This window comes from Amphibalanus amphitrite, unplaced genomic scaffold, assembly GCF_019059575.1.
Source record: "Amphibalanus amphitrite isolate SeventyFive unplaced genomic scaffold, NRLGWU_Aamphi_draft 001503F_arrow, whole genome shotgun sequence".
Lineage (NCBI taxonomy): Eukaryota > Metazoa > Arthropoda > Thecostraca > Balanomorpha > Balanidae > Amphibalanus > Amphibalanus amphitrite.
The window spans coordinates 69770-94142 of NW_024882996.1; the positions used below are offsets into that span (position 1 = coordinate 69770).

The window sequence follows — 24373 nt, forward strand, 5'->3', positions numbered from 1 at the left end:
TAATGCTGAGAGATAGGCCAAAGTGTCGGCGGTCGGCGCCGCATGGGTGTTAATATTTGGGGGAAATAAAAAATGTCACACGGTTTCTACGTGTCTGGGGCACGATAAAATCAGTGGAGCACCATGTTTTGCGAAAAAAGTGCCCAAAATGACACACCCTAATGGACGTGTTCCCCAAAAACCAAAAGGGATGAAGTAAGTGAGGCATCAAAGCACAATAAAATGCTGCCAGATACAGGTTTACGAATACCAATCTGATGTCAGCTTCACAATTCCATTGCAAATGGCATGTTTATCTGCGCAGGATATGTCGAAAATTTTCACGCATTGCGACAATGCAAGATTTAAACGAAAGAAAGGTAAGATAATTATGACGTTTATGTAAAAAAGTAGTGTAGCTTAGGCTTAATTTCTACGCATTTATTCGAAAAGGTTGTTTACGCCATCAGAATTAGGATTAATCAAGAATCTTGGTCATGAGAAATCATTTCTTTCATTATCAACGTTATTTATATATCTGACGTCAATCAAACTTCTTTTATGCTTGATATCTGAAATATCAATTCCTTGTCCTTGACTAAGCTTGCGAAAAGAAATTTATAGACGTTCATGATAAATAAGGGCCCTGTTTCACCGGTGATAGCAGCAAGCTACTATCAAATTGCGCGAGCTGACGTAATGTGATGACGTCATACTGCTGACGTAAGGGGCAATTCTGGCGCACGATTGCCGCAATATTGTTTTACGTCATCAGCTAAATGTTCGAAGTTAATGTCAAAATTTTTCCTAAACCAAACTTCTTTTAAATACATCATATTGAAAAAAATATATATCAAAAATATATATACTATCATGACTGCGTAAACTCTTACTTTTAGGCTCATACGTCACTTAATGCCGCCGCCAAGGTCGCGGCAATCGTGCGCCGGAACTACCCATTACGACAACAGTATGGCGTCACGACATGACGTCAGCTCGCGAAACGTGATAGCAGCTTGCTGCTATCACCGGTGAAACAGGGCCAAGGGCCCTGTTTCACCGGTGATAGCAGCAAGCTACTATCAAATTGCGCGAGCTGACGTAATGTGATGACGTCATACTGCTGACGTAAGGGGCAATTCTGGCGCACGATTGCCGCAATATTGTTTTACGTCATCAGCTAAATGTTCGAAGTTAATGTCCAAATTTTTCCTAAACCCAACTTCTTTTAAATACATCATATTGAAAAAATATATATCAAAAATATATATACTATCATGACTGCGTAAACTCTTACTTTTAGGCTCATACGTCACTTAATGCCGCCGCCAAGGTCGCGGCAATCGTGCGCCGGAACTACCCATTACGACAACAGTATGGCGTCACGACATGACGTCAGCTCGCGAAACGTGATAGCAGCTTGCTGCTATCACCGGTGAAACAGGGCCCAGGCTCTCTCTATCGTCTGGATAAAAATAGGCCCCGCCCATCCCAATCAGCTGCTGCATGACGAGTTGATGACGACAACCACTACTTACCAGCAACCGATCTAGGGATAGCGTACGTGACAGTAATGGTGCAGCGGTTGCAAAATATTACATTGTTATTCAAACGGGCCCCCAAGTTTAACCCATCTGTGTTTGATTGTATTTGTATTGAGATATGTGATTAGATAAGGGGTGTTGATTAAGGCAGGTATTTTTTGAAATATTTTTTTTGACAATTTTTTGCCCTTTTTCTACTTAATAGCTGAACCCGGAACCACCTGAAGTCTAAACCTTATTTTAGATAACATGTCAATGCTGATGCTGTCTTGAAATGTGGAATTTAGACAATCAAATGGTAATAGGAATAATGAATAGCAATTTTACTAACAACTTGTTAACTCTAGGAAGCGCAACTAAAATTAAAATCACTGTCTGCCACACTGCTCCGATCCTGGTCATGCAACCAATATTCGTGGGTGGTGTTTCACGGCAGAGCACTGCAGTGCGCTGCGTGTGTCGGAGCATTGGGTTTCCATGGCAGTGTCAACAAACTTCACTCTGACGCTAAGCTATGACAGCATCCCAGATGACCCAGAACGCTAGCACGCTGCGGCGCCAGCGCCAGCAGCATGCTAGCAGTATTTGAACTCAAACCTCTGTTCTTGGTACTTGGTTTTTCAGGACCTCTCACTCTGTTCCAAATGCGATTCATCATAAACTAAGATATCACATGCAACGTCATTTGAGTGACGCTATGGTATGCCGTAGCTACCAGTGCACACAGTGTCTGGGTGGTGAAACAGGGCCATTATTAATCACATTTGCTTTGCTTTGTTTCAGCGGAAACCTGTCTGCACATGGGAGGAGCGCAACAAAAGCCCATCAAGTTCATGCATGGCAGTGGATCTCAACAGGAGAAAACCAGAAAGAACATAGGTGCTTAAAGATTGCAGTTGTACACTGCTGTTATCAACTGATGTGAGTGGCTGGCATTGCTCCTGGCAAGAACCACCTGCAAGTGATGAGATGGCGCCTCAGTTGTTGAGTGTGCTGCAGTGTGAGAGGCGCCCTGATCTCTACTTTGTGATGGGTTTCCATTGGAGGTTTAACTGAGAAGTGACAACTGACTGTGACCATGCTGGAGCATGTCAGTGGAGCTTTACATGCTTAGGGCAGCTTTTGAACAGATGCTGACCATGGCACGTCCCATCCAGTTATCACGTGCACAGAATGGTGGGGGAGGGCAACTCTGGGCTCTTGAGTCAGCCCTACTGCACAGGGGGTACAGATGGCCGCTTACGTTTGGTGTGTCCTGCACTGCATTATCAAGTCCAGTCTGCTGCCACAGGCAATGGGTCGGGCTGCACTATATAAAAGGCAGACTATCTTGCAAAGGAGGCTGGCATCCTCTCCCATAATGACACACCAATTGGCAATAACCGCTGCGATGATCACGAGAGTGTCCGCTTATCTGTCATGGTGAGGTGGAGAGCCAGCTGGCCTGAGGGATGGTTTTACTTCATCTGAGGCCCCCTTTCCCTGCCTGCCAGGCCCGGTCAAACGACCGCTTCACAGTGAACGACTTGCAGTGGATACCGTGCCGTCCCACAGCGCAACGAGCGCGCCGACCAGAGGCGGCGGCCAAGAGGCGGCCGCGCTCCCCCAGTCGACGGTCCCGGTGGACGTCGGCAACGCCCACCGCGCGACCATCAGATCGGCTCGCGACCGCGCCGTCGCCGACTGACCGCATGACTGGTATCTGTTCATATGAGGGACCGACTGCCACCGCCGGTCGCGGAAGGGCATCGCTCATCGGCCATTGACGTCCACCAGCTTCGCGTGGGTCACTGTTCGGGCTGCCACCAATGCACCGAATCGGATGGAACCCTGTCGGCGAATGCCAGCGGTGCCCCGACATCGACTGCGCGGCGGCCAGACGCCAGTGCATCGCGTGCCGGGAGGAGGCTGGCACCCCCGATCGGTCATCGGTCACAAACCGTGTCCCAGCTCATGACTGCATCCAGCGAAGCTCTTTGAGATGTTCTGCTGCAGTCTGCCGCGTGTGTTGAAAGAAGAATGAACATGAGAAAACCTCAAAACTTTATGCCCTATTAGTATTTGACCAGTATTGGAATAAGTTTGGATTTTGAGAATTTGTGTCCCTGTGCTTGTGCCTGTGTGGAAAGGCATGCTTTACGGTGTACCATCTCAATTTGTGCGGCTGCTGACAAGCCACCTGGGTGCCAACGTATGTGCGAATCCGCGAATACGTTGTGTTTCGTCAGTCGGTATCGTTCTGAAAATATTGACTGCAATAGGTTATATAGCGTATGACGGTTCAGCCCAGCAGTAATAACTGACCATTGATTGGGCGAATTTTGTGTGGTGGTTCGCTAATACATAACCTAAAGAGTGTTTTGCCGGAATCGTTTAGTAGCAGAACTGACCGGAATATAAGTAGAATGCAACGGTTTGAATAGTGAATTTGTTGAAATGATTGTTCTCTGAGACCACTGTGTAACTTTTGACCTGAGAACCACCAATTATAACGACAATGGTGGAAGCATTAGGCACTGTAGGCAGCACTAGTTGGCACACTTACGCAAGCACACGACTTACGCAGTGGACATCTGCATCATGCATGTTAAGGTATACTGGGAAGAGTGAGAAATTAGTCGGAATATAAGTGACTAAGGAAAATAGGCTATATTTCCCATTGAGCTGGGGCGGGAAGGGGAGGGGACTATGGTCAGCTATGCCAATAATTCATTCTCGTTATGCAGCTGTGTAAAAGGGCGTCCGTTTTTTTTTTGGTGAGACCTTCCCCATTGGCCATTTCCAAGCTAAATCGTGGTGGAGATTCTGGAGACCTCAGCCTCGCTACCCTGCGCGCTGCGCCACCTTGCGAAACATAAAGCAGCAGTCCTGACATCTACAGGGCTTACTTTTCATGAAAGCGCGGATGTGTTCGCGCTTATGCGAAGAAAATTCTTCCGAGTATGGTTGATAATGAGATTAATTGTTGTCATTTATTTATTAATTCATTGGCAAAAGTACCCTAATAAATCGGTAAAGTAGCTTAAACTGTATCGTATTTCCTTGGGAAAAAATGACGAACTCATCCTAAGACATCCAGATTATTGGATGCGTTCGTCAGTTGTAAGTAGTTCAAGTTTTTGGAAAAATTTGCTTGTGGAAAATCATAATATTTCAAAGATATGCCTATTTTTGAATAATTTATGCATTTATCTGCATTGAAAAATGATTGTAAAGCAAAAGTGCAAAAGATTATTGTCAATTTATTTTCTCAAATCACAGTTTACGAACGCACAAAACTCCAGCTTTTAATTTAGTGCGTGTGCGAATTGCGGTCAAGAAAAAAGATTTAAACTGTCTATATTCCTCTTAAAACAATGAAGGATGAATGAGGAAAATGCTGTTTTGAGCAATTGTATATTTATTTTTTCTCAATTAAGCAAAAGTACAAAATTTTCAACTATTATTACATTTGCTCTCACAAAACCCATCACTTTTAAGCATGACGTCATGTCAGCCAAACTTACTAGCGCCATCTCTGGAGAGCATCTTTCGAAACCTCCAGACGATAGAGAGAGCCATAAATAACATGTGATAGTTCAAAATCAATATCGACGGGGATTAATACACTTTGGTCACTCTAGTTGTTACTACTTGCTACGCATGCAATTTATATGGTGGTTCTACAAAAAGGTAGTTTAATTACAGCTGCAATTGATCTTGTTCTTGCTTCAAAGCAAGGTGAAGGGCCCGTGAATCGACAATGTCAATGTGTGCTTCATCGTCAGTTCTAGATCAAGTTAACACATTGTTCTGATGCTGGCTTTAAACATTTAAATAATTGATATCATTGTGGCATAAGACCACTATTTCATCTTTAGATATTAATGTCACTGATTGCTTATCATGGAAATGCAAAATCAATGAGTCAGAGTGGCACTTGTTATCGGATCATCTGCACCAAATTTAAATGTGGATTGTTTGGATCTGTGTTGTTAGCTGTATGCTTCATAACCTGGGTGACATCAGCCACCCTTTCTCAGTCAAACCATGGATGGGGACCAGACTGGAAAAAGCACATGCTATGCCGAATATTTCCGGCATGGCGGTACTTATTGCGGCAAAAATTTCACCTCGCGTCTGGCACAACTTTGCATGCACCAAATCCAGCACATGGCGGCCACTGAATTTGTCAGCGCAGGGCGGCTGCATAATTTTTCGGCGCATGGAAGTCACTGAATTTTGACAAGCCAGTCAATCTAGGAGCAGTTTCACCCTGTGGGTGGCTCTGGAGACGGTTTGGAATGAGATGTCCCTCACCCCGGTTGTTGCGTGCTCTGACTCGCAAACTGTTCTGAGTCAATTCAGCGGAGGAGCTTCCGCCCTACAGGTGATGCCTTCACCCTCGGTGCAGAGATGGGCATGGAAGACCTTGTTGAACATGGCCGAGCATTGTGAAGTAATCTTGCAGTGAGTTCCAGGCTCCTGCTCACTGTGGGATCGATGGGATTAAGAGCGCTGCCGCTGACGACCTGGTGAGACAAGCGACTGCCCTGCCATCGGACGCCAGCTCTCTGACCTGGGCCCTGTTTCACCGGTGATTATGAAATTCAAATTGCGCGAGCTGACGTAATATGATGACGTTATACTGCTGACGTAGGCGACAATTCTGGCACACAATTGCAGCAATATTGTTTGATATCATCGGTCATCAACTAAATGTTCGAAGCTTATGTCCAAATTTTCCTTAAACCAAACTTCTTTTAAATGCATTATATTAAGAAATATATTCAAGCAGCGTGCTGCTATCACCGGTGAAACAGGGCCCTGGGGAGTTCATTGTGCGGCCACGCGTCAATGGCGTAACAACTTGTCCGAGTCACTATTCAAGCCACTCCTCGGGAGCACCCCGCCGCTCCCTATCCCCGGAGAGGACCGAGAAGACGCCGTTTCGGTGCACCAGATGAGGGCGGGCCACTGGGACCGCTCGGCGCTCGCTCCATTATGTGCATTGAATCGGCCGTCTCCTCTCCGCGGCATGCCAGCAGTGGCCGAACAAGCGGTGCCCTGTGGCTCTCTGCGCCGTGTGCCAAGAAGAGGGTGATTTGTCGGAGCACGTGCTGCTCCGCTGCCTGACCCTTGTTGGTGCCCTCCAGTCTCGAACACATAACTCCGCAAATTTTTGTGGCCCTGAAACTTCCGTCTGGGCATTGTTTCACGGCACGACGCTACGGTACGCATTACGCGTATTGTGGAATTGAATTTCCATAGAAACATCAACTAATTCAAACGTTTAAACCCGGAATGCTCTGCCTGGTTGATATAGGCTTGGCTGGTAGATGTGCACACAAGCTTTATGTAAAAGTGGCTTAATTTTGGCGCAAATAGACACCCAACTTTCAGCTCAAATCATGCAGAAATTTCATCGCAAAATCGCTTGCGCCGAATTTCGGCGCATGAGGGTCTCACGGGTGTCCGGCGTAGTGTGTGGATGTGTTCCAGTCTGGGATGGGGATACTGCTGAATAGGTACTAGTACCTACTAGTGAAACTAGTACTAGTACTAGGTACTAGTGAAAATGCTGATTTTACATCATCGCTTGTCTGTTACTGTTTTCCAGAATCATGGTGGCCGATCCGATAGGTGCCTACCTGCAGAGCTCTCTGTCCAAGCACAGCAGCAATGGAGGGCAGCAGGCGGCCATACTGCAGTCCAAACTGCAGGTCAGTAGTGGTAGCAGTAGCAGTAGCTGCACTAGCAAGTAGCAGGTAGCATCAGTAGCAGAATTCGTAGCAGTATCCATGTTCGTTATCAGTGGTTGCTGAAGGTTTTAACTTTGTGCCGTTTATTCTACGTCAATAATTGACCAACCCCAGCAAAATTGGCTCACTGCCCCGTCTGTTCCAGGCGTCTGCGAAGCGCGCGCTGCTCACCCGAGTTGAGTTTGAGCCAGCCGAGAAGCAGCACAGCCACATGTTGCAGACGCTGCAGAACAAGTACATCGTGCTTGGGGAGCGGGACTACGCGGCGCAGGGCGCCAACGGAGCGGCCAACGGTGCCGCCAACGGAGCGGCCAACGGTTAGTAGTCGAATGTGTTTGCCAGAGACGCGGCTATTGGCGTATTGGATGACTGAGAATCGTCGTATCTGTTTGGGGAGGGGACACTCGGGGGAGGGGACACTCGGGGGAGGGGACACTCGGGGGAGGGGACACTCGGGATAGCTATATGCGTCTTGGCTGATGGGGCGAGGGGTATCAATCCGATCCAGTTACAGAAGTGTTTTGTGTGATGGTGGTACCACCCCACCTATGCAACTGCGCCTGAATGGGGGAGGAGAAGGGGCATACCATGTCAGTATGCCCATGGTCTTAATTAAATGTAATTAGTTTCTTAAATATAATTGTAGACTACTTGCTCTTTACTACATACCAGGTCAGACACCATATCTCTCCCAAACGAGAGGTGTAGGTTTGTTTTTAATGCGGGATTGTCGGTCTTCGGGCCTGTCTCTGTTCTGGCTGAGGTATGTGAGAGTTGACACCTTGCCCTGGACCGAGTGTGTGTCACTCTGTCTGTTTCTGCTTTGAGCCTGGATCTTATCGCCGCGTCCCTCCCCTGACCTGGGTTTTGTCACCCTGATTCTGAACTGACCTGATGTCTCTGTCTCTGGTCCAGGTTCTGTCACTGTGACTGTGTCCCTCCCTGACCTGGTCCCGTCACCCTGTCACTGTCTGTCTGCCTGACCTGGTAATGTCTCTGTCTGTGTCTCTGACCTGGCTCTCTCACCCTGTCTCTGTCGCAGGCTCGGCCCCTCCCGTCGGCTCCAACCGCCCCCAGCCGCCGGTGGTGCTCAGTAAAAAGTCCGACCTGAAGCTGGGCTGGGGCAACAGCAGCTACCCCACCGGCGCCGGCATGGTCAACATGGGCAACACGTGCTACCTCAACTCCAGTCTCCAGGTCAGAGGCGGTGCCAGACGCCCTGAGGCGCTGATGCGAGGTTCGATGGAGACTGTTGGGCAGGCAGAGGGTTGGTGTGGGATACGACCTGCTATCTGGGAAATGCCAAACCAGCAGACAAGCGTTTGGTTCTACGAAATTGTTGTGTCTGGAAATGGTGTTTTGGGCAATTATGATGTGCTACATGCAGCTATCGCGGTTGTGTAACCGTACTTTACCATATACAGCTGGCTTTGCTCCACACTTCATAAGTCCCCCCTCATGACCCATACTACTCCATCGAACGCTGCTTCACACTTGATGACACCCCTTCCCCCAGACGAGACTCATCTCCTCAGGCTATTCCTGGTCATACCTTTTATGACCCTTTACCCTCTCTTCGATTCAGGCACTGTAATTTACGTCTCTAGTGAGTAGTAGCCCCCTCTCCCCACACACGCTGTTCCACGCCCCCCGGCCTGGTGCGCTGTCTAGTACCTCTTATCCCACTAACCTCCAATTCTTACCTCTTTCTTTTCCCCTAGGCTCTGTTCCACGCGCCCGGTCTGGTCCGCTGGCTGCTGGTAATGACCCCCTCTCTTATCCCCCAGGCGCTGTTCCACGCTCCCGGGCTGGTGCGCTGGCTGCTGGAGGACGGTCGACACGCTGCCCGCTGCTCGGGCGCCGACCAGTGTACCGTGTGCTCGATGGCGCGGACCCTCCGCTCCACACACCAGAGACAGGGAGGCGTCGTCAAACCCATACTCATCTACTCCAAACTGAAACGTACGTAACAGTGCCTAATGGGAGGCGTCGTCAAACCCATACTCATCTACTCCAAACTGAAACGTACGGGGCCAAAGGCGTTGTCAAACCCGTACTCGTCTAATGCAAACTGAAACGTACGTGGCTGAATGTATTGAGTGTCCCAATGTCCTACTCGAAACTGGAGTTACGTGGCTTTATTTATTTATTTATTTTTTAGGGGAGGATAGGGTATTGTTTTTCTTGGGGGGGGGGGGGGGCAGGCTGAATGTCTTGTGCTTCTTGAATTAAGGCATGCGTGTTGGTTTGGTAGCGATGGAGTGCCCCTTCCCTAACCGCGAGTAATATTCTTGTTTTCTTCTTTTTCTGTGGTAAATTGTGGCGATCATTTAAAACCTCAAGTTCTTGTTCCCAGACATGACACTTTGTTGGTATGTTACCTATCAGTTATTCTGAGGTGCAGGTTCATTGCTTTATCTCGTGTTAACCTGCCTTGGGGTAGGGCTGTGGGCTTTAACCCTCGCATGTGTGCGGCGTTTCCCAGCTTCTAATGTGTAGGGGGGGGGGGGGTCGGTTGGACCCCCCCCTTGCCGTTTCGCCCCTGATCGAGCTAGAGCTTCGCGGAAAAAACGAGCGTGTTGCCCGTGACGAGAGGAAGCCGATGATACCCAATTTTAAGGTCCTAGGTCATTGGTTGACCTTCCAGGTCAGGTCAATGATCCAAAGTCGGGAAAATCGGGACCTGTTAGAAAGTCGTAAAGTGTGGGTGCTAAGGGGTTTTTCGGGGTGCTGATCACGAATATCGTGTTAGTTTTGATCACAGATGATGTCTTGAAGCATTTAGACCAGGTCGGGTCAGGTCAGGTCAGGTCAACCAGTAGGCGTCGTGACGGGTATTCGTAGTACGTGTCAACCGCCTCTGACAGCTTCGTAACATGTTACGAAGTCACCAAAACTACTTCATAAATGTTCAAATGGTTGCTAAATTCGAATTCAGCTCCAAAAACTAGCCTAGAAACATGTAAAACTCGAAAAGTGACCCGAGGTCACCCGAGGTCACCAAAGGTCAATGACCTGACCTGACCCTCAGGTGACCTTGACACAGACGGGAGTAACATCAAATCACATGTTTGAACGTTTGAAACCACGAAAAGCTTGCAAACACGCGGCTAGTGCGAGCCGACATACGCGAAATCGCGATTCCGGCCAAACATGGTCTCGGAAAAGAGGTCACAGGTCAAAGGTCATTTGGGTCAGGGTCATGAAATTTTCAGGGTAGGTGTCAAATTGATCAATGCGAGGGTACTGAAAGTTTCGTCGCGATCGGCCGCTTTTTACGCGAGTTATTCGCGAAAAACCATGGGGTCCATCCGACCCCCCCCCCCTACACATGCGAGGGTTAAGGTGTGCTGAATGCATGCCTGTTGTTTCCTTTCACGCTACTTGCCTTGTCCTGCTGTTAGTTCCTTTCGTGTTGGCCAGCCTTGCCCAGTTGTGGAACGACTGACGTTTTCTGCTGTCTGCCATTCCAGTGATCTGCAAGCACTTCATCCACGGCCGCCAGGAGGATGCCCACGAGTTTGTGCGCCACCTGCTGGACAGCATGCAGCGCTGCCACCTGGCGGCGCTGCGCGCAACTAAGCTCGACAACCTCAGCAAGGAGACGACGCCGCTCAACCACCTGTTCGGCGGCTACCTGAAGACGCAGGGTACGTGAGCGCAGGGGGACAGCCGATTCGCTGCCGGCACCACTATCCGCCACCTTCTGAGTGGTGTGTCACCGTGGGCCTTATCTGAAAACGTCTTATAATTTACCCAGCTCATCAGTTTCTTCGATTAACTCGTCATACTAACATGCCGTACTTCATCCAGACCTAGTTCTTGCTGGTTCCTTCTATTCCTCGCATCTAGTCAGCCGTGTCTCGCTGTACTTCTGTTTCTTTTTTTTGTCATGGTCGCAAAATGACCATGCCGGTCGGCGCGCCAATATGTCCTCATTGGTAAACAAGAGCGCAGGGGATGTGCACACTAGGGGTGTCAGGAATTGTTGGTGTTTAGTTGCGGCTAAAAAGCGTATACTTAGGCAACAGCCGGTGGGTCTTGATTGACTGCTGGATCAGCGATCGGCCATTGGCCACCCAATGGTGCGGCACCCAACCCAACAGCTGTCAGCTGTCAGCTGCCAGCTGTCAGAGGGACCAAGCTGTCAGTCGGAGCGAGTCGAACAGCTGGGACTCGCTCTGAGTCTGACAAGGCGCGGGACAGCTGAAACACGCGAGCATGACCGTCCCACTCGAGTGAGGGCGAGATTTGTCAGTCAACGTACTTAACCCACTGAGCGCTGAGACCTTAGCCCTATCTAAAGACCAGTAACACATATTTGTCACTTTGCCATGGGGCAAAAGGAAGGTATATAGGCAAGATATCCCCAATATTGAAAATTATTGCATGTCACCTAATAAAAGGGTAGATTCACGATTGTGAGTGCTTGAGAGTTAAGTGCAAAAGATGCTAAATGAATACTATAACTTGTACAAAAACGGCCTGGCCCGGAAAACCTGCAAGCTGCAAATAGATTCACCATATCACAACCGATTTCGTCCAAAACATCATCTTGAAGAAGAAAAACAAATGTATTTTACCAAAGACGTTTGTCTCACCCTAATTATACGATATGCTCCTATCATCAAATGATGTATTCGAGGACCGAGGACAATCTGCGAGCGAGCGGCCCCAAGTGAAAGCTGGCGACGCGTACTCGCGAGAGTCCGGTGGCTGCCATATGGCAGGGGGGCCAGCGATCTGAGGCATCCACGTGCTAACGGCAGGTCTAACACCTTTAGGATACAGTAGCGGAAGCCGGTGAAGGAGAGAGACGGCAGTGCGGCAGCGGCGGCGAGGCTCTGGCTGTTGGGCGCCAGTCTAGAGACGTCAATCGGATACCAACTTTTTGGTATACCGATACCAAACCGATACCAACTTGGTATTTGGTATTTCAATGCTAATGTGTTTGGTATTTTGTTGGTATTATGCAATCTTACTAATCTATAAGAGGCTAAGAAATTGGTAAAAAGTTGGTATTTCCCTCATCTTTCAATTTTGGTTAGGTTTCAGTATTTTCCCTTGGTTTTGGTTGGTATTTGGTTTGGTATCGGTATTCCGATTTTCTGTAATTGACATCACTAGGCGCCACCCAACGTGCCGCCCAACAGCTGACATCTGCCAGTCTGACAGATGGATTTATTTAGGCCAACTTTGAAGGATATACGTCGAGTACGTTAAGTATAATATAGAGCCGCCGATGTTTGGCGAAAACGACCTCTGAGAAACTGGCCATGGAGACGCCTCTATGCAGAATACAAACTATAAAGAAACCAGCAATGCTCCCAATGAATGTTCAGGAAAAGTCACCAAATTTTACGTCGCCAGCTCAAGCTGTTTTTCGTACAGAGCAGAAAATCAGATGGGAGGCGAAACGTCTTTCCCATCAGTAATATGGTTCTAAGCGAAGGGTAACCTACTAATTGTAAGATAGATCCTTTTCTAGACGACTTCCATCTGCACCATGATGACAAAGTAGGTGAGAACGAAGCTGAAGAGGGCGAGCATGGTGCCCTTCTGCACGGTGAGCAGACCCCAGCCCTCGAAGGCGATTGGCGAGCGAGCTCTCTCCAGTAGCAGCAGCTGCAGCAGCAGCCTCTCGCAGCTGGAGGCGCGGTCAGCCGGCCAGCGTGCGGCCGCCAGCTGCTCGTGAAGCTGCTGGCCCTGCTGGATCAGCCGACTCCCGGCAGAGCTGAGCAGCAGCAGGCGCAGCACCACGGCCATCGTGAAGATGCCGAAGCCGTACACCTGGGCGCTGATGCTGGCACTCAGGTGATACATCAGCAGGCTGACGTAGCTGCCCAGGAGGAGGGTGACGGTGACACATGCGTGGAGACTCAGGATCGGTATGGAGAAGAAGGCGTTGGCTTCCGAGGACAGCTGGCGGATGGATGCGTAGGTCTCCGTCAGCCAGTCGAGAGTTTCTTGGTTTGTGTCAGTGTTCAGGTCTGAAGATCGGGGGTACGCATCCGGACGAGCTACTGCAGGGTCGATGGTAACGATCGGAGAAACCTTCGCTTCTCGAGGGTTGACACGGCGTGTTGAGTGGCTTACTGCAACCGTACCGCCGCTGTTGGTGTTTTTACCAGCGTGATCGGCATAATCTTCAGAATCCCAAAGGTCAGACGTTTCTATGTCGTTCTCGTTCTGTGAATGCTGATTGGTCGACAGCGTGTGTAAAGCACGTCTCTGATCGGAAAATCCCGTTACGTAGCGTCCAAGTCTTTCCTGGAACGTGGTTAGAGCATCAATGAAGCAGAACAGAACAACATCAAAGACCAGTTGCATCGTGATCGACATGACGCTGAATGCCAACTGCACTGTGAGCGTGACGAAATACCAGGGCGCGGACTGCAGCGCTGCGGGCACCCACCACTGGACGAGGTAGTTTGGGTGGTTTAGCTTCTCGGAGAGGAAGAACCCAGCCATCCAGCAGAACAGCGCGAAGGCCGATACGACGATCAGCGTGACCGAGCGACGCTGAAGGGATGTGAAGTCGGAGGATGTGCCTCGCGCTGAGGTGAGCCGCGCCACATCTGAGACATCCCGGAGCAGTCTATGCAGCCGGCGCCGGTTGTAGAGGAAGTATACCGTTAGCAGGGTGGAGTGGGCCACAGTGGCGCTGCTCGTCAGACTGTACAGCACGTCCGTGGCGCTGTGGAACACGGAGACCAGGTGGCCTGCGATGGCGGCGATGGAGAGCGCGTAGAGGGCCAGTGGGATCAGGCGCACGATGCTCCAGACGGCCGGCACGTCCTGGTGCTCGATGTGAATGGGGCTGAGCGTTAGGATGGAGCCGACCAGGAGCGTGGAGCGCAACACTGCGGAGTGGTCCCACATGCTGACTCCTTTGCAGAGACAAAACTTCCCGTCAAGTTCCCGAAATATGCCGTTTTAACTGCTGATATGATTCGCAAATCACAAATTGGAGCCGTTTGGTGTACGGATTGTTTTGCGAATTTATGACGAAGTGAGTCCTCGTCCTGTCGACTTTCCTTCGCAAAGTGACACCATCGAATGGTAAAGACCATGTAATGCGCCGACCTGAACCTATCGCCTCCCCCCAACCCACGCCTTCCCCTACCCCACAGGCCACACATATACGCGCGTTTTGTTTGCTGAGGACATGCTGCCTTGTATCCATGGGTCGGCTCGAGCCACTATTATTTTGCGCTACTCAGTATATTGCCCACGACCAGCTGCAGTAGATCGCAATAACTTCGCTTACCAACACTGTTTTCTCAACGATCGATTGCGACGTTTGTGTACCCCCTGACGAACTGACATGCTTGTCAAATGGCGCAAACATAGTGTGAAAGGTGTGTTCAGGTGACGGCCATGTTTCGTCGTGCTGTGGGTGCGCTATGTTGGCATCCAAGTCGTTACTGTTGAATGTGATGTTTGCATATGGTTTTTCAATCCATGAACACATGTCGGGCTGAGTTTACCCCTCGAACACGCCTCGCTGCAAAGCAATTATAATCATTTAAGCTTCCTACCTCCATGTTTGTCGTCAAATTCGGTGTCCTAAGCACGTCCTAAAGGACGTAGCAAAAAAAGTAAAAAAAAAAAACGGTGGTCTGGTCAGGTAACTAAATATATTATTTAGATTTTAACCAGACTATCGGCTTGTTTTGCGACCCCGTTGACCTTACCTGTGGCCATCGCTACTGGACAATATAATTAATTGTGTCGAATTGTTGATCCAAATAGGTACTCCCATTTAACGCTACCTTTCCGAGGAAAACCATAGGGTAGGTTTCCTGTCTTTGTTCAGCCGTTGACGTCAGCTCTGATGTCCTTGCCCAGCCCACGACGTCAGCGCTGATGTCTTTTAACCAGCCGGTGACGTCTGTGCTGATAATATACTCTGGTGTCGTTCCAGTTACGTGTCTGCTGATAACATACCCTGGTGTCGTTCATACTGTGACGTTCGTGCTGATAGCATACTCTGGTGTCGTTCTAGTGGCGTGCCTGCTGATAATCACTGTGGTGTCGTTCCAGTGACGTGTCTGCTGATAACTCACTCTGGTGTCGTTCATACTGTGACTGGTGCTGATAACATACTCTGTGATGTCGTTCCAGTGACGTGTCTGCTGATAACTCACTCTGGTGTCGTTCATACTGTGATGTTCGTGCTGATAACATGCTCTGGTGTCGTTCATACTGTGACGTTGGTGCTGATAACATACTCTGGTGTCGTTCCAGTGACGTGCCTGCTGATAACATTACTGGTGTCGTTCCAGTGACGTGCCTGCTGATAACATACTCTGATGTCGTTCATACTGTGACGTTGGTGCTGATAACATACTCTGGTGTCGTTCCAGTGACGTGCCTGCTGATAACATGCTCTGGTATCGTTGATACTGTGACGTTCGTGCTGATAACATACTCTGGTGTCGTTCATACTGTGACGTTGGTGCTGATAACATACTCTGGTGTCGTTCATACTGTGACGTTGGTGCTGATAACATACTCTGGTGTCGTTCCAGTGACGTGTCTGCTGATAACGTACTCTGGTGTCGTTCATCTGTGACGTTCGTGCTGATAACATACTCTGGTGTCGTTCCAGTGACGTGTCTGCGGTGCCAGCACGCGTCCCGCACGTTCCAGCACTTCCAGGACCTGCTGGTGGATGTCAGACAGGTGAGACGCTGGCGGTCCTTCCACTCCCCCCCAGAGCCGCTCCTCCAGAGTCGCTGCTTTATTTATCCAGAAACGTGATCCCGCTGTCCTTGGTCACGCAGTCCATGAGCTTGTCCGTGATCCTGCCTCCCGTGATCCTGCTGTCTTTGCTCCTCTCCGTGCCCCTGCCTTCTATAATCCTGCCTTCCGTGATACCGCTGCCCAATCCTGCCTTCCGTGATCTAGCCTTCCGTGATCTTGTCCGTCACCCTGCCTTCCGCGATCCTATAGTCTGTGATCGTGTTGCCCTTGCCCTCATTCATGTCATTCGTGATGCTACTGTCCGTGATACTGCAATCTTTGATCCAGTCCGTGACCTTGTTCGGGGTCCTATCCGTGTTCTGTGATGCTGCTCTCCGTGACCCTACTTGACCTTGCAATCCGCGATCCTGCCGTCCATAATTCCGTCATCTGTGATTCTTTCCATGGTCCTGTCATTCAAGAATTTGTATAAGATTGCTATCAATGATCGTGCCGTACGCGATCTTCGTGATTTTGTCAGGCAATCCTGCCATCCGTCCCTGAAGGTTCCCCTGAAATCTCGCCCTGCACTCTGCACAGGGCCCCACTAGCCTACGATGCTACCGACTTGCCATATCATCCACATGCAGCCTACCCTTCACGTACTCATTTTGTTGGCGTATTCAGCCATTGTAGCGTGTTTTCGTTACTAGTCTGCCTGTAACGTAGCGGTTGGTGCGTAAGCTACTGAATGTCTGTTAGCGAGCGGAAGTCTTATAAATGGCAACTATAGAAGCGTTTGAACTTAATGCACCAACGGGGAACCCCGCAAAACTAGCGGGGGATATGTTCAGAGGGTGTTCGGAAGAAGGTGTGAGTGAGACGCCCGATTTAGAATTAACGACGACCTCGGTTGAACTACGAGTATACCATAGTGGTTCAACCGACTAAATCACATCAAAACAACACCCTGAAATAGACCGGGTACCTTTGCATTTTGCAATGTGCGGCCAAAACGGCACCTTGCCTGAACTTTGCGAGAAGTTTTTGTGTTCTTGGATTGGATCAAAATAGCTTTCAGTTCAAAATAAGTTTCAGTTATTTCCATTCATAACTTCTTAATTAGCTAGTGAAGTTTAACTTCAGTTGCAAATATAATAGCGCTATGCTCCAAATAATTAGTGCTATGCTCTAATTAGTAACTGAAACGTTTCATCCCGATTAAACGACTATAATATATGTTGTATTTATTAATATATGTTATATATTATAAAGGGAAACATTTTCCTGGCTGCTGATCTCATCTGATAGGTAATGTCAAATTTTCAAGATGCTCAAAAATTATCTTTCAATGATCAAAAATTTTCAATGATCAAAATTATGTCACTATTCTGCGTCTGTCAAAGATGCAGGCTGACTTTGGATGAAATATGAACGTTAAAAGAAGCGTTACCCGTGTTCGGATCTGCTGCCTAATTGATTCGACCAGTAGTTAGTGATGGGTATATCGTTGTTTTTACAGTTTTTTGTTCCAGTTAGGTAGCATCCAATCGTTACCAAACACGTTTTGTTAAGAACATTATCTATTGAGGATGCTGACTTCAGTCATACACTGTAAATGCCTGATATAATCCAACTCTTTCAGAGCGTGTGCGAAGTTTAGCATCTCTGAAGCTCTTAAGTCCTACGTACCAGTTTTTGTCCCTTGGTCTTAGAGTCTAGGGCAATAAGGGGCGCTACACGACATGCCATCGCATTCACAGAGTCTATCTTGGGCTACAACGCGCGTTGAGTAGGTACCGATGAATGATACTCAAGCTTGTTCGCTCCGCCAGCATCGTGTCTTGCCATTCACACTGTTTCATTCAGCAGCGTTATTGGCTGGCAGTGACGCACGATACGTGTTCTGTCAGTCGTATGGATTCCTGGGGGAAGCTACCGCTCTTATAAACATGCCTGTGCTCTATTAGAATGACTTATACGACCCACTTCATAACCTGGGGTTGACTTATTTATACACTAGTGCGCTCTTTCGTACAGTAATCGTATATTTGGTAATTATTCGTGCCTTCTTTCTCACGCTTACTGTTTAGTTTGACCGTCTTGCAATGTGCTTGCATCCGTGCACCTGACTTTTTGAACTCTAGCATTATATCACATGCGGATACAATTTTGTCTTATTAACCAAGTTATTAATGAAGAAGTGCCTAATGATGAAGTTTAAACACTGAAATATTTCGGACACGATTTCCTTATGATCCAGTGCCATGCCCCACCCCTCCCAGCCCAGGCTATGGCTTCATTCACAGGTTCAATGCCTTCTGTCGCTACCCATTGTTGCCCATTCGTTTCATGTTATCACGGGTTTTTAACCACCTGCGATTGTTGCTGCGACTGCGTAATGTTCATGACTGTTAGAAAACACCCGCCAACTCGTTTTCTGTAGATCTTGGTGTCAAAACATCATTGAAATTCGCCCTGCTACTTACAGGCACTAGGCAGACTGGTTTTTGATTCACCTTTTTTGGATCGATTCAATCATTGATTCATTTGATTTTTGTTTGATTCAATCACCGTTTGATTCCTTCAAAAAATTTGGTGAATCGATTCCTTTTGATTCAGAGAATCAATATAAAAGGAATGCTTCACGTTTGATTCAGCCAAAAATTTTTTGAATGATTCTTTTTTGATTCAATTAAAAAATAAAATATACAAAATATCAGGGATAGTATTGTATTTGTTGTGTTCTTTTTGTTGTCATGAACCTAATGGCAGTAGTGTTAATATTTGTTGATAATGAACTATGTTCGTTCACTTCAATTTTTTTTTAAGTTCATGAATCATTAATTTTTTTTGATTCAATTAACCCTGATTCCCAATGCGTTTGATTCAATCATGGCCTGTGAATCAAACAATCCTGACGGTGAATCAAACCTTTTTGATTCAACAAATTTTGTTTGATTCAATCCAATCGATTCAATCACAGATGAATCAAACACCAGTCTGCTTACAGGAGTACCTAAGGTGCAACATCGTAAATTGTAGAAGGTTATATGGGGAAGGTTATTATTTGGGTGACCCATACCGGGCCATACCTGGGGATCAGCGAGCGATTTGTCCACTTTTGGGTCTCAGGAACCAGGCGCACGATCCCTACGTCAGATGCATAAATGCATTCGTACATAATCTAACGGTTTTGTGACGTGTATTTGCCATACGACTATTGTCTACAACCCTCTCTACCGTGTTGTTTATGTGTCTACCCGGACAGGTATCAACGGTGGACGACGCGCTGCACTTGTACTTCAAAAAAGAGCGGCTAGATGGCGCTGACTACAAATGCGAACGATGCCGAATGAAGGTGCCCGCCACAAAGAAGTTCTTCATCGACGAGGCGCCTTTGATATTGTGCATACAGCTGAAAAGGTATGTGGTTGATGTGGAATGTGTTATGGCAATACTATATATGGCCTTGATGGCAATATTCTTACGGAATGCCTGAGTGTTAACGGACGTGACTTACGGAATGCAATATTCTTACGGAGTGCTGAAATATGCGTGATATTAGGTGACTGTTGGGCTTTTCATAAACAGTTCGTTTTTAATGTTCGACCATCACTGTAAAAAAATCTTTTTGAACATTGTGCGAGAATTGCTAGCTGAATTACTGATAAAACTGGTTAGCGCACAATGCACAGCGGAGGTATTGTAGGCATCAATATTATTTTCCAAATAAGTTTTGAACATCGATGATGTACCGTTTTGTAAAACGCCGTGCGATGTATTAATTACTTCAGTTATAATTCTTGACAAGTCGTCTATTCATGTGGAGCTGTAAATATAGGCAAATACGGGCTGAGAGTATGGGAAATAGGAGCCAGGTAGAAATAATTTTGATAAAGGTTGATCGTCTCTGAAATCAATGTGCGCCAACCAGTACTCTCAGTTAGCAAGTCTCGTGCTGTGTTCAAAGCGACGATGACATTGAGGATCGAACTTAACCCGCGCCCGGCTGGGGGTCCTGGATTTCCACGCCCTGCTGGGGGGGAGGTGTTTGAACCCCCCCCCCCTTGTAACTCGGCTCCTGGGCCACGTAGCGATACGCGGAAGGCGGCGTTCGAAAGAGCGTAAAAAATAATGACGAAATCACTTCGGTCAATTTTTTGGTCAGGTCAAAGGTCAGGTCACCAGAGGTCATTGAAGGCAAAATTTCACCGATTTCCAGGTCGAATGTCGAAAATTTCCTAGAAGCCCACGCATAACTCGGGAACCAATAGAGCTACAGCGCCGCGGAAAAGTGCATTCGATAGCCCTATTAACGCCCTTTCTGAGTAATTCTCTCAGATTTGACCTAACGTCAACGGTTTTGCCTGCAGGGGGCAAAAACTGCAAAAATAGCCGATTTTTTCGGAAACAATTTTTCTGCAATAACTTTTGACCCAAGCCTTGTACGAGCTTACTTTTACCGGCATCGTGTTCCTCTCGTCAAGACGCATCGAATGAACTATAACTTGACCTTGAAAGGTCAACTTGAAAATTTGACCTCAGGTCAAGGTCATGACCTGACCGGAAAGGGTCATATTGCATATCAGTCGATCCGTATCGTCGAGCTGAACACATATAAGGCGTTTTCATCGCTCTAGCATGCCTTTATCAAAAGTTATTTGCGAAAAACTGTTAGATGCCATTCGTGACCTAAGATGACCTCAGGGCACAAACAAGGGTCACGGACACCATTTTCATGTTCAGTGTGTCTAAACCACTTGTAATTCGGTGTTTGGGAGTGTTTATAATGTCTTTCGTCCAAAAGAGGCGCATTTCAATTTTCTCCCATTGACTTATAATGGATGGGGAGGTCGCAAAATTGACCTGACCTTAGGTCATCGATATCAAAATTCTGAGATATACATTTTGTACATGCTATTGCTCTTAGCAATCGCTGAAAGTTTCAAAGCGATCGGTTACTCGGTGTAGCTATGACAGACATTGAAACTTTTTATGAGTTGAGGTCACTTCAAGTGACCTGGTGACCTGACCTTGAATGACCTTGGTCTGAAATTTTCACAACATGTGTAGAATTGATGTATGATAAGGTGCCGTTTTTTAGATATTTGCGAAAAACCACAAGGGGGGTGTTCAAACACCCCCCCCAGCAGGGCGCGGGTTAAAAAAACAACAAAAGAAAACGAACTATAGGGGCATTCCACGTCAAATCAAACACCGAAATCCGTCATCCCCTTCGATTTTTCTGAAAATTTGTAGGCAGACTGGGCATGGTTCAAAACTGAGTTACGTATAATATTTTCGAAATTTGATAACGTATCGCCGAGATATAGGTCATCGAATATAGCCAAAAATGCCACACATCATTTTTTTTAAATGCTTATAACTCTGGTTCTTTTTTCTGGTATCAAAATGATATTAACAGGGTCTTGTAGGCAATTGATAAGGCTTTGCTTTTTAATTATAAAATTAAATTGAAGTGACCTTGAAATGCATTTGACCTTGAATTAAAACAGAAAAATGTAAATAGCAAAAAACACGCCACCTTCGATTTGAGTATTTTTTACATATTATGTCCGTCACAATGTTCCTAACCATCTGTGAAAAAATTGGAGTGGGCCATTCATAACTTTCGCGGCAAACGCCGTTTTCATGCATCAACATCACGCAACCGCGCGTGACCTTGAAAGACAGAGTCAAGACATGCTTGCTTGTGTACACTTTCTGAAATGAATGATTGCTGATTAGTGATATCCCAAACTCTGCGAGAATGGAAATGCATAGTCATCGTAGTCAAGCATTCACGTTCCATTGTAAAAGTGTCTCAAGCAAACGGTATTTTGCGGTGAATTTTGAGCCGTGTGGAAATGCTTCATGAAATAAATTCAATGAAAACATTATCACGCAACGATATCTTCACGTCTTTTGATCTTCACTATACGAAAAAAACATACATTTTTGAGTATGTATGGGGAATTTCTAGTTAATCCGATAATAAATATGGCAGTTAGAGTCCTGCTAAGAGTAACATGTCGCCGGCTGAGGCGGGATCGGCCGACGCGGGAAACGCAGCAGTCATAATTTTGTGTTTACACGTTCATATTTCAATTGTTTACCAACCTATTTTCAGAATTCTTTCACCATAAGATTGCCTGTACATTTCTTAGTCTTCTCACAAAATTTGACGCGAATCGAACGTAATCAGCGGTAAGGAGCGCGATGTAAAGACGGAACCGTTCCGTTCCGTCCCGGCACAGTCTACAATTCAGGCGGCGCTTAGCGGTCGGCGCCGGCTGCCGAGTCGCCGCGTCGCCGCGGCGACAGGATGTTCACTTTACACCGCTATTACTAGAACAGTTGTGAACCGATTTTCTTATTGCTTGCACGATGAGATGTGCAATTCAATTCTGGAAGGTAGCCATAAGTAATTTCGCATCAATATTATGAGATATTGGCGAAAAACAGGAGGGGTGGGGCGAAATTCACTCTTCCCCCTCCACTGCGCGTGCTAACATACGTTTGCATATGTGCCATTTTCTTCAAAACTTATGAATGGCCCACTCTAATTTTTTCACAGGTTGTTAAGAATATGGTAGGCAATAAAATATATGAAAATGAGCCAAATCGAAGGTGGCGTGTTTTTTGCTATTTCAATTTTTGTGCTTAAGAACAGAGTTAAGCAAATTTCAAGGTCATATATTTAAGTCGATGCAATTCTAAACAAATGCTTAAGAAATTACCTAAACAGTAAGGTTTATTTCATTCAAATCAAACAAGTACAACCAAAGTTATGGTCGTTCAAAAATATAAAGATGCAACTTTTTGTAAAAATTTGATGCCCTTTATTTAGAAGACCTGTGGTCAGAATGTGCAAAAAACATCAATGTAATGTCCGGGGCGACACAGGAACTCGCTCACAAATTTATAATGAAATCGCTGATGGTAAGGTGCAAAACAGCCGATTTTTGTTCGATTTGACGTGGAATGCCCCTATAGCTATATGGTAAAAATATGTGTACTGCGTGGTGGTCAACACAGTTATATGTATTCGAGATGATCGTCAAAGTCTGACTACTGTGTTCGAGCTAATGCGAATATTTTGGTAAGATATGAACATTTCGCGATTATTGGTATAAAACCTTTTTATAGGTCGCCCAAGTAAATAAGGACAAGGTTCCTTTCAATGAAAGTGACATCCGATATTGCAGGGCAATGTTAGCTAGACGTGCTGAAAAGATGATACGCGATCAACATCATGCAAATTCATGTTAATCGCCAAACGTACACTGTATGCACTTGGATGTTGTTTACCAATAACTTATCAGTTAAAATATTCTATCCCAACAATTTCGAATTCATTGTGATCCTGGTTTCCATTTATGCTATATATATTTATAGTTCCTCATTCCTTAACCCATACTGAAAGTTGGAGCCTTCCTCTTGGCATTCGAATGCAGCAATGTACGGCCGAACTTAATGACATTCTTACTGCCTACACGCGTTCGGCTCGATTGTCCATTACCTGTAATTTACTGTTGGCTCAGTGATGATGAGCAAATCAATAGAGGCGCTGAGTCTCTTCAATATTGGAGGGTGGATTTGATCTGGGCCCAATCTTATAAACGCCGTGAAATGGATATGGCAGCACTCTAAGGCTGGATATATAGTACGCAATCTTATAAAGCTCTGTGAAATCGAAAACACGGCACGCTCTTTACGGTTTTGGTAACCGCCAGTTTTGGATGTGCCGTAGAATGATTTCAGCCGTGAGCAGCTGTGCACATCTCAAAACACAAACAATAATCAGCTGATTGCGGCATCGTCGGCACCTATTTCACGCCAGAATTTGTGGCGTACTCTGACGAGCTTTTCAGACAGTTTAATTCATTTAAGATAAATTCAATGTTTTTATGATATAAATATGCAATATTTTACGTTATGATATTTTTAAGATTAATACATCCTCCACATATTAACTCAGGTTCATTATAATGATGCTTAATATACAGACAATGATCAATTTCAAAATACGTATTTTCAGGAACTAAATGCACCCTAAAACACATAAAAACGAGTGTTCATCGTTATATGGATTTATTTTTCAAATTAAAAGGGGATTTTTAAGAGGATTTTAGCACCAGTAACCATCATAGATTTTCGGCAGCCACTGCATTATAGAATCGGTATGGGTCTTTAGCCTATTCTCACGTCTCACGTATGACACAAATAACGGGCACTTCATGGCTTCCGATTAGATATTTAAATTAATGATGATATACCTTAGTTTGTCAAAAAATTGTTAATTCCTACTCACTATTCGTATCTCCCCACTTTCTGTCTGGCACAGTTACGGATCAATGTGTTGTTTCTTCTTTTCCTGCATCTCGATCTGACTTCTGAGCCGAGTATTTTTCTTGA

At 46.5% G+C, this 24373-nt stretch overlaps 1 protein-coding gene across 3 annotated transcripts in view; it reads left to right on the forward strand.

The window, feature by feature from the left end:
* The first annotated feature begins 307 nt into the window (after positions 1 to 307).
* LOC122373484 (ubiquitin carboxyl-terminal hydrolase 36-like) overlaps positions 308 to 24373 on the forward strand; it is a 70296-nt gene continuing 46230 nt past the window's right edge. Inside the window, exons 1-9 of one of the 3 annotated variants that reach the window (XM_043351593.1) lie at positions 308 to 359; positions 7123 to 7225; positions 7410 to 7581; positions 8307 to 8461; positions 8986 to 9009; positions 9076 to 9226; positions 10738 to 10914; positions 15879 to 15952; positions 19224 to 19378. In XM_043351593.1, the coding sequence (XP_043207528.1) occupies positions 7127 to 7225; positions 7410 to 7581; positions 8307 to 8461; positions 8986 to 9009; positions 9076 to 9226; positions 10738 to 10914; positions 15879 to 15952; positions 19224 to 19378 (1007 nt within the window). In that variant the 5' untranslated portion in view covers positions 308 to 359; positions 7123 to 7126. Of the gene's footprint in view, positions 360 to 5084; positions 5196 to 7122; positions 7226 to 7409; positions 7582 to 8306; positions 8462 to 8985; positions 9010 to 9051; positions 9227 to 10737; positions 10915 to 15878; positions 15953 to 19223; positions 19379 to 24373 lie in introns of those variants that run through there. The other 2 variants (XM_043351592.1, XM_043351591.1) reach the window with 2 other exon arrangements.